Consider the following 10,896-nt stretch of genomic DNA (forward strand, 5'->3'; position numbering starts at 1 on the left):
TGCCTAGAAAAGTGTTTTGCTGAATTGTGATTGAAAAGACGCAAAAAATGAAAATGAGCAAAGTCTGAAAAGCACTTTGTAGCTTTATACCAGGCAATGGTATGTAAATTAGGTTTTTGCTCTTCAGTAACTCACGGAGAAATGTATAGATGTAAAAAAGTTTACGCTTGTTAACTTAGAGAAAGCATATGATAAATAATAGACTTGAGTTATCAAATTGTCCGGAATGGTCTCTATTACTTTTACATGATAAGGGCCAAACCAGCTAAGATACATTGCTTAAATAATTTTACCCTTTTCTTTTCCATTTATCCCTCTCAAACTAGTAACTTCAGAGAGATGGCTTTGTTATTGTTGCTTTAAAGGTTTTAAAAGGTGAGGCAAGGGGTACTTTTCACATTTTCCTGAGTAACATCCAGTTTGAGTTTCTCGTAGTAACATAAATGGCACAAGAGGGGTAATAAAACCATTTAAGCCTCCAGGAAAGCATTGTAAAAGAGTCCTTGCACGGTTCATTGGCATATGCGAATACTGGGGATGTGACTAAAATAAAACCATTTACTCTCTAGCCACATAGGTTTTACATCTGACTGATTGCTGACACCAGAATGTAAACGTATTTTTCCCTCTTGTGAAAGGAGCTTAATTATCCTAAATGTATTATTCTACTGCAATATTTGTCTCTTAAGAGAGTTGCATTGCTTAGTTAACCAGGAAAAAAAACAACGCTGTACCACTTTTAGGTTTTTCCTCTTTAAAGCTCTTTTATGTGCAAGATTCAGCAAGTAAAGCTTTATAATACAGGTAGGCCTTCCCTATCGACTGCCTTGTTTAGCAACCCTTTGAAGGTACAGTGGTATTTAAAAGCAGCTTTATACCCAATCTTCACATTTATGACTGTTGCAGCATCCCATGGTCAGAGAACTGCCATTCAGGCACTTTGCAAACCAACATGCATTTATGACTGTCACACCATCCTGTGGTCATGTGATTGCAACTTTGCAACTGGCTTGCAACAAGCAGAGTTAACAGAAAAGGCAAAGTAAAATCATAAGTTGTGGTCATATGGTGTTTTGCTTATTGACCACCATGATTTGTTCAACAACTGAAGAGAAAGTAGGGCGCAAGCCCGCCACAGTCACATGATTTGCCACATAGCCACAGCATCGCTATTGATGGTGTTACCAATCCTAACTGTGGTTGCTAAGCAAGGACTGCCTGTTATGTGAACACAATTCTTTTCAATACATTAAATTGCTGTCAAAGACAGATGCTGGTTAAAAAGTAGGCAGTCTCTAAATCAGAGATGCATCTTTGCCATCGATTTCAAGGCTGCTCCAGACTTCACACAGCAGGTAGAAAGCTGCATGCCAAAAGTAGGCGGGGTCATAAGCCTTTTGGAGGGATCAGAGGTTAAGGGATGAAATAGCTCCCTTAAGCCTTTACAAGGCTTACTGTATCCAATCTTCTCTTCAAGTAGCCCAATTAAAAAAAAAAAAGGATCCAGACACTCTGAAAGAGCTCTGGAAGCAGCAAACGGGATATGTGGCCCCACCTTTATATCCCTATGTTGGTCTTTGTACTGACATCGGGGTGATGCCATTTGTATGAACGCTGAAAGCAACAGACCTGCAAGAAAGAATCATACTCACAAAAGGCTATATATTACTATTGTTGCCAGAGGCTCACAAAAAGAAATATTGTAGAAATGTTGAAGGAATAGCTAATCATTTTGTGTATTGCCTTATGCGAAACTTAAAAAGCAGATCCTCATGATAGGATATCCTATTGTCTCACCTTGAAAAATCTCCTCATCGTGAGAGAATCATAGATTCTGTTCAAATTGCCATTAACTTAAAAAATTCACCCTGGATGCTCCTTTGTAAAGGATTACGTATTATTAAAGCCACCTGTTTTGTACTAATTAAATTTCTTCCCCTCCCCCAAACATTCCTTATCGAGATGGTATGATACAACAATTCTTGAGAATTAGAAGCTAATTCGATCCATCTTAAAAGAATGCCTTTTCAAGAGAAAAAGCAAACTAGTATGAATGCACATGGCTGGCTGGGGAATTCTGGGAGCTGAAGTCCATGCATCTTAAAATTGCTGAGGCTGAGAAGCATTGATCTAATGGATCCTGCCTTGAGCAGGCATTGGAAATGTGACTTTTAAGAACCCTTCCAAATCGGTGATTCCCTGCAGTAGGTGCCATTTTTCTTGGCTTAAAATTCAAATGAGGAAAGGAACAGGCATCAGGCACATAGAAACTTGATCTGGCTTTGCTGTGGGTTTCTTGAGATGAGGAAACTAGAAGCCTGTATCACAACATGAAGGCAGCTAGGACATTATGCCTAGAATTGCAAACTGTTGCCCTCAACTTGGATAGGTGCATCTTTTGATCTATTTTTGAAAGGAAGACCAATTTGCCCTTCTTTTGTTAGGGAAAAACAGAAAGGCCTGGTTCTTTTCAATTTTATTCAGCCCTATGTTATAGCCCCAGAAAAAAAGATTTTTCCACTCCTGCTATTTAGCATAACTCTGAGGACATCGGCATGTAGTCGAGGGCCACTGATGTACTCACAGATACCATCTGTGGTTCCCTTGTGGCTCCTTGTTCCATCTGCTCTCCACATAATGCTGATATAGTAGGGATAAAATTGTCCAAGGTAATATTCAAAAATGCACTTAATTTCTGATTACTGACACCAGTACCTGCTCTTTCCCAGCATTCTCCCCTGTAGACAATACAGTGTGCTAGGAAATCTAGCAACAGACTAATGCTATTTAGCCTGGATTCTGGAATGCTTGAAGAAAACAACCAGTATGATTCAGTCTGTGATCCTTAGGAACTGGTCCTTTCCAGCTCAGGAATGGTTGGATTAGGTAACTACTGTATTTCACATAAGGATTACAAAACTACTTAGATAATTTTATTAAGCCAACTGAAGTTTTATAATAACATGTTTTCAAGTTTCCCAAACTTTTTGATCAAGCTAATTTATTTCCAATATAAACTGGAGAAAGAAGAGTATTTAAAAGGTATAGTTGGCATTAAAACTAAATTGAGACTTCCGGTAAATTCAAAACGGCAATTAAAGTTCAATTGGTTTAATAAAGAAGTGATCTCTGTGGATCTGTAGTTTTGGTAGTTGGTTGCTTAATGAACATATTTGTAATAATTTGACTATTATTTTTATGTCCATTGATAGCATTACCCAAAGTATATGCAATTTGTTTTCTAGGCTTCTCTCCATAAAGAAATGTGAACAAAAGAAGTTAACCCCACTGCTATGGCTGGGCAAATAATACAGAAACAACAGTTGTACTTCTTTTTACAAGAGGTGAATTATACAACTTTGGGAAGCAAGAAGTTAAGAAGGTTATTTGACCTTAAGGAGGCAAAGCAAAATAAGAGTTATTTTACATTGACAGGGCCCTACTGATTCAACCCATACCCACACCATGTTCTGATCTATCTTGCTTTGAAAAACCAGAACCATGGGATGGAGGAAAAAGAAAGAAAGCCACTAAAACAAACAATCCCATCCATTGGCAGAAAGAGCCAGATCCAGGGGTGAAATTCAGCAGGTTCTGACAGGTTCTAGAGAACTGGAGGCAAAAATTTTGAGCAATTCGGAGAACTGGTAGTGGAAATTTTGAGTAGTTCGGAGAATCGGCAAATACCACCTCTGGCTGGTCCCAGAGTGGAGTGGGAATGGAGATTTTGCAGTATCCTTCCCCTGGAGTGGGGTGGGAATGGAGATTTTGCAGTATCCTTCCCCTGCCACACCCACCAAGCCACACCAAGCCACACCCACCAAGCCACACCATGCCCACCAAGCCACATCCACAGAACCAGTAGTAAAAAAAAAATGGATTTCACCACTGGCCAGATCAGACATAACATTAGAAAGTGACTCTTTTTCATCTGCATACAGTCACAAGGGAATCTTTCATCCTCATGAAAGCAATGAACATCTATTATTATCTTTCAAAATTAGCTGGCCAGACCTATTTAGCTTATAAAAACATTGCATTAGAAATATTTATAAGGTTGGCTGCTTGCATGTTGTCTCCAGTCAGTGTTATTTTCTAAATTGACTAGATGAGATCAATAAGTAAGTTTCTAATTTTTTTTACATCAACATCTATACTTCTCTTATATCTATTCTTCCAGATGTCCTATACAACAACATCAATGGCTTCCAGGAGTTTTTCACTTTTTCTGCCTTTTCCTTTCCCCTGAAGCACTGTCCCTTCTTCTATCCTACTGTCTGGAAACAAATTAGTTTAGAAATAACATTGTTGTAAAAATGCTGTAAGGCAGGACAGTGAAATCTACCAGCAGTCTAGAAACACAGATATATATATTCGTTACTGATTGCTTTGAGCAAGAACCCCCTCCTCCCAAAAATATAACCGTTTACAAAAGAATTCTTGAAGTCTAAGGTTAAATTGAATGAGCTTAATGTATCAGTGATTGTAGCTGTCACTCTCTGATCTAGAAAAGATTTTTTTTTGGTAAAGCAGAGCAAAGGAATAAAAGACTATGATGGGCTGACCCAACCTAAAGGCTATTTTAAAATCATTCCTGAAACTCTATGAAGCAAAGCATTCAATAATACAGTATATGGCAGGTGGAATAAAATTCTCAATTTATGTGAATAAACAATATTATTCCCAAATTATCAAATAATCCTGGCTAAGAAATAGAGGACACACAGCCCGTTAAGTCAAGCTTTGTTCTGCAAGCTACAATTGGCCTTATGATCCCCACTGACTTCAATATGAATACTTGCGGGAAACAATATTTGCAATATTTGGCAAATGGAGGTGGGAAAATGACATTCCACCACCCGCTGAATGTAAAATAGATTAACTATGCTTTAGCATCTCCAATTGCACAAAGTTTGCAAGCCTTGGAACTTAATTCTGTAGCACTGAAAAGTATTCCAGTGAGTTTCAGCTTTTATGTACGAATAATTGGATAAACCAGCTTACATAAACATCATTCTGAAGAATTGGCTCAAGCCTGGAGAATTCAGTGAATCAGGATTTTGCAGGAACATCCTGCTAATCACATTCTCTACCGTACCATGCGGAAATCTTCCTTCCATGATGCAACAGTATTCGGCATTGCCATCTAACAATTCAGTGGGACGGGACCTGTCTATGGTTTAAATTTAAACAGTGCAGGGAGATAAAGTGTGGCCTTCAGGATATCTTTCTGAAATTATCTGCTGTTCACATATGGAAGGAGAGTGTTGTTTTGCTCCAGATGCACTAATTTTACATTCTTCCTTAAGGCTACTGATTTGGAATCCATGGCTTTAAAAGATTCATTTAGACCAAAAAGAAAAAGAAAAAGCACCTTTTCAAAAATTGTGGCCCCTATGCTCTTTCAGAAATACATTTAAAATCTGAAATGTTTTCCCTCTGATAGTCTTTATTAGTTTTGCAATCAAGCAGAAAATCAAATCTTGCTTTGCAACACCCCATCCCACTTTCCCTTGTGTTTGGCTCTGAGGGTTATCACATTATAGCTTATGTTGAAGCAAAGAAAGCCAACTAGTGAGAAAGGGATTTAAGTCCTCATCATCAATGTGATTTGTACCACCGCTCACAGTTCAAGCAGACCAGTAAATCACTGGAGAAATGAGCATTCAATTTCCCACTATGTATCTTATTGGTTGTTTCTGAACAAAAGGTAAATCTAGATCTTACAATACATTTCTGAGTGATATCCAATAAGTAGGTAATTGGGGGCTCCTTGTTGTTTAATGCTAACATTTAATAAAATGACTTTTTCCCGCCTCTTTCTGATTTTTTTTTTTTAATTTGATTTATATGCCGCCCTTCTCCGGAGACACAGGGCGGCTTACAATGTGCTCAGCAATTGAGAAAAGATGGGTAGAAAGGAATGGAATTTGGTGTAGTACCAAATTACCAGAGGTGGGATTCACATACCATAGCAACCAGTTCAGCCAGCACCATAAATGTGAGCATGTGCCATCCGTGCATGCGTGCGGCATCACAAAACACAGCAATTCACTTGCTCATGCCGTCCGCACATGCGTGCGACGTCAAACAACATGGCAATTCGCTCGTGCATCAAAAACAATATAGGACAGGATTGCGCCCGGGAGGGTGGACGGGCCCACCTGCAGGTCGTCACTACCGGTTCACCCAAACTGGTCTGAACCAGCTGAATACCACCTCTTGCTAGTACCGTACCTAGAACTGGAGATTCATAAGAAATTCCTAGCCTCAAGATTGTTACATTTTCTATATTTTGCAATGGCATTCATCAATGTTTTACTTTGTCCAATAAATCTAAGCTATGTCTATTATAGGTAGTCCTTGGCTTACAATAGTTTGTTTAGCGACTGTTCAAAGTTACAACGGCACTGAAAAAAGGTGACTCATGAACAATTTTTCACACTTACAACCATTGCAGCATCCCCATGGAGACGTGATCAAAACTCAGCTACTTGGCAACCGCCTCATATTTATGACAGTTGCAGTGCCGTGAGTTCCTGTGATGCACTTTTGTGACCTTCTGATGAGCAAAGTCAATGGGGAAGCCAGATTCATTTAATATCCATGTTCCTAACTTAACAACTGCAGTGATTCACTTAACAATTTTGGAAAGAAAGGTCATAAAATGGGACAAAACTCACTTAATAATTGTCCCGCTTAGCAACAGAAATGTTGGGCTCAGTTGTGGTCATAAATCAAGCACTACCTCTACTGCTATAAATGCCCATGACTAAATCTCAAATTCTGACCTGTAAACAGGATTTCCAGCTTTTGATCAACCCTTCTATAATCATCCCCTTGACAAATGTTTCATAGCATTTAGGTCTATGTCATGACAAAACTCTCCTTGTGATTTTACTACAAATAAAAAATAATGGAAATAGAAACAGGAACATTAAAATGGTTTTGTTCTGTGCTTTCTTCTTCTTCTTCTTCTTCTTCTTCTTCTTCTTCTTCTTCTTCTTCTTCTTCTTCTTCTTCTTCTTCTTCTTCTTCTTCTTCTTCTCCTTCTCCTTCTCCTTCTCCTTCTTCTTCTTCTAAAAGTTTGCAATCTTTCATTGTATCTCCATGTGCATAACATAATGAGTAGGATGAGTAAGATCATGTCTGTCTGTTTTGGCAGATGGTTACATCTAACTGGGCTTGGTTAATCTCAGAAACCAAGTCTGATCAGCCCTGATTACCAAAGTACTATTAGAAATGCAGTTAGTCACAAAAGACCAGTATTTCCCAGGCAGTCTGGGTGAAGCAGTCTGTCACCCAGTCCCCATTCTGTGACCTTGATGAGAACCACCACGTGCCCATTAACTAAAAAAGCCTAGAATATAAAGCCTGTAGCATAGTGACATATATAAAGGATCGGGTTGATATAAATTGGAAGAGGCAAATTTTCTGTTGCAGTTGGTTTCTTTCTTGTCTGCAACGAAGTAATTTACTACTGTAATTGAGTCATGTCTGAGAATCCACCCACCAAGTAAACCAATTCCAGAATAAGGTGTGGGGAATCAGAAGAACCTAGATTTAGAGCTGTGACAAGCTGAAGGGTGACAAGTATTTGGACGGAGGCCATCTGGAATTCCAGGGCTGCTGATTAAGACTGGAAATTGGGGGAAACAAAGCCATCCTGCAAGAATGCAATGGAAAACCATGGACATTCATAGCTATGAAAACAGACTTTGCTAATTGTATTAATTATATTTTATAAACAGCCTTGATTTTAGAGCCTTGCTGACCTATTTCTTACCCACATGTCACAGAGTTCAATCAGCAGATTTTCCTTTCCCATATGTTGAACCTGCATAATTCAAAAACATAAGAGTCACTCAGTTATCTGGGATAGCACTACTGAGATGGGGGAAAATTCCAGAGAATGTCAACAAGCGCACATTAGAAAACTATGCTCACAATTGGTAAGCCGTGCGGTTTACAGGTGCTCTTCTAATTCTATTTGCCAATTTTATCTGACAAGCTATTGATCAAGCTGTTATTCAGGGCATAGAAACACTCTGGGCCATTTTTATTTGTCAACTGGCAACTGACAAACATTTTATGATTATGAAAGCAAAAGCCATATTAAACTTGCGCTACCTAAAAAACTCCCACATAATTTTGGTTTCCAAGCGCTTAATATTTGGTTCATGTATAAATGCAATTTACTTGATTTCTTTATACACAGTTACTTGCAGGTTAAATGTGTAGTTGATTAAAATATGAACTCGTGGTTCATTCATATCAGAGGTGGGTTTCAGCAGGTTCTGACCAGTTCTGGAGAACCGGTAGCGGAAATTTTGAGTAGTTCGGAGAACTGGTAAATACCACCTCTGACTGGCCCCGCCCCCATCTATTCTTTGCTTCCTGAGTCCCAGCTGATTGGGAGGAAATGGGGATTTTGCAATAACCTTCCCCTGGAGTGGGGTGGGAATGGAGATTTTATAGTATGCTTCCGCTGGAGTGGGGTGGCATGAAGATTTTACAGTATCCTTCCCCTGCCATGCCCACCAAGCCATGCCCACCAAGCCATGCCACGCCCACCAAGCCACACCCACAGAACCGCTAGTAAAAAAAATTGAAACCCACCACTGATTCACATATATAAGCAGTCATCTCAAACTTGTTCCTATAATATGTACACAAATTAATTCTATGATACCTGAGCATCACAGGAAGATGGGATAAGGAAATCAAAATTAGAGAATGGTAAAGACTACGTCCAAAAACATCATATCTTTCTTTACACTGTTATCATAATTGCCTGTATAATCTACTGCGTATTGGTACGGTATGGTTCATGCCAAAAGCATGCTTCTGCTCAGAAAAACAAAATCTAATTATCATTAGCTACTATTGTGACATATGGTTTAAGAATGATTACAAAGTAATCGTGCTTCTTAAATTACACATTACAGCAGGGGTGAAATCTAAAATTTGTTACTACAGGTTCTGTGGACGTGGCTTGGTGGGGGGAGGAATGTGACTAGGTGGGCATGGCCAACTTTTTTTTTTTAACTTTTAAAAGCATTCTTTCTACAACCTTAAGAGATTGTAGAAAAAAATGCTTTTAGAAGCCTCTGACGATCAGGCAACTCAGCTGGGATCACCAAAGGCTTTTAAAGGCATTTTAAAGGCTTTTTTTTTTCTCTACAACCTCTTCGGCTGAGCCGCACAATCATCAGAGGCTTTTTTTTTTTACTTTTAAAAGCATTTTTTTCGGCTGAAGAGGTTGTAAAAAAATGCTTTTAAAAGTAAAAAAAACAGCCTCTGATGATCGTGCGGCTCAGCTGGGCATGAGGGGGGCGCAGGGATTTTTGCTACTAGTTCTCCAAACCACCCGCCGCCATCGCTACCGGATCGGGTGATCTGGTCCAAACCGGTAGCATTTCACCCCTGCATTACAGGTAGTCTTCGACTTACAACCACAATGGAGCCCAAAATTTCTTTTGTTAAGTGAAACATTTGTTAAGTGAGTTTTGCCCCATTTTACCACTTTTCTTGCCACAGTGGTTAAGTGAATCGCTGCGGTTAGTAACCTGGTTGTTAAGTGAACCTGGCTTCCCCATTGACTTTGCTTGTCCGAAGGTCACAAAAGGGGATCAGGTGACCTTGGGACAGAGCAACCATCATAAACATGAACCATTTGCCAAGCCGTCTGAATTTTGATCATGTGACCTTGGAGATGCTGCAGAGGTCATAACCGTGAAACAGAGTCATAAGTCACATTTTTTCAGAGCCGTTGTAACAGTCATTAAATGAACTGTTGTAAGTAGAGGACACTTTTTTACAGGAGGGTAAAAGAAAACCTCTTTTAGCTGGTATAATTTTAGGTAGTCTCGCCATTTTTCACTGGAACAGCACCATTGGAATTACAGCCTAGCTAGAGTAATTAAGAATATACATTGCATCCATAGGAACCAGCCAGTCTAGTCAGATATTGTATTGAACTGCAAACATATGGAAGAATATAGACTTCAGCTCACATACTCTGGAATCATCCCACTGCAACTATGGAACTATTTAGGAATAAGTTAATTAAGGAGCAGAGCCAAAATGGAATAAACTACTGCTATGGGGCAGGTAAAGCCAGCCAGGTCCCATGTATGTTAATTCAAAATACATTCAATAAGATTTTATGTTCTATTGGGATAAGGATTATTTCTTAAAGGAAAATAGAATGGTTAACAAAGACAGACTGAAATCATATATCATATTAAGACGTGGTTTGTTCAACAGTTTGCTGAGTTCACATAGCATGCTAAACTAAAATTACAGGAACAAACCACATTATGGTTTTATACACTGTGTAAATCCAACCACAGAGAATTGCTGGGATGATTTTGGCTCAGCTGATTAATAACAGTCTTAGCAATGTAATTTCTCAAGAGACCATTGCCATTCATCACCAAGAACAAGTCTGCAATATGGAAAAACCACTTCACCTTCTAAATGTTGTACTTCCATCCATTGAAATTGATAGAACAAGCTAGTTCAAGCTAATTTAACTCGGTATCAGGGGACAATTCTTTGTGGATTTCGGCTAAAAAAAAAAAAAGACTAATGCTAGAATCCATTAAACAGAATCTGGGAAGCATTCTTCAAATTATGCCCCATTACTGTGAAATGGGTGCCTTGCTATGGAATTTACAAATATGCATAAAATGATTTGGTCATTCTTGTGTCCTTTGAACCTTATCCTCCTCCAATCCTGCTAATTGCTGGGAAAAGGGAAGGAATAAGTACCAGAATTACATGATATGTGAAACCCATTTTCCACTGTAACCACTGTATGATACTTCATCCATCCATATAACTTCAAGGAAAATGAAAGATCTGAATGTGGAGAAAACAAATTTACAAAAC

The 10,896-nt window shown here is 38.9% G+C and overlaps 1 protein-coding gene across 4 annotated transcripts in view; it reads right to left on the reverse strand.

Annotated features, from left to right (window-relative positions):
* DPF3 (double PHD fingers 3) overlaps nt 1-10,535 on the reverse strand; it is a 209,625-nt gene extending 199,090 nt beyond the window's left edge. Inside the window, exons 1-2 of one of the 4 annotated variants that reach the window (XR_011600172.1) lie at nt 10,476-10,535; nt 7,776-7,837 (exon numbers count right to left, since the gene is read on the reverse strand). Coding sequence is in view for 3 of the 4 variants with exons in the window: in XM_070939585.1 (XP_070795686.1) it covers nt 7,776-7,828 (53 nt within the window). In the remaining variant the exon portion in view is untranslated. Of the gene's footprint in view, nt 1-7,775; nt 7,838-10,475 lie in introns of those variants that run through there. The other 3 variants (XM_070939585.1, XM_070939604.1, XM_070939593.1) reach the window with 3 other exon arrangements.
* Nucleotides 10,536-10,896: the final 361 nt, after the last annotated feature.

Source organism: Pituophis catenifer, unplaced genomic scaffold (genome assembly GCF_029215685.1).
Source record: "Pituophis catenifer annectens isolate HBS135680 unplaced genomic scaffold, rPitCat1.0.hap2 SCAF_1, whole genome shotgun sequence".
NCBI classification, from domain to species: Eukaryota; Metazoa; Chordata; class Lepidosauria; order Squamata; family Colubridae; genus Pituophis; species Pituophis catenifer.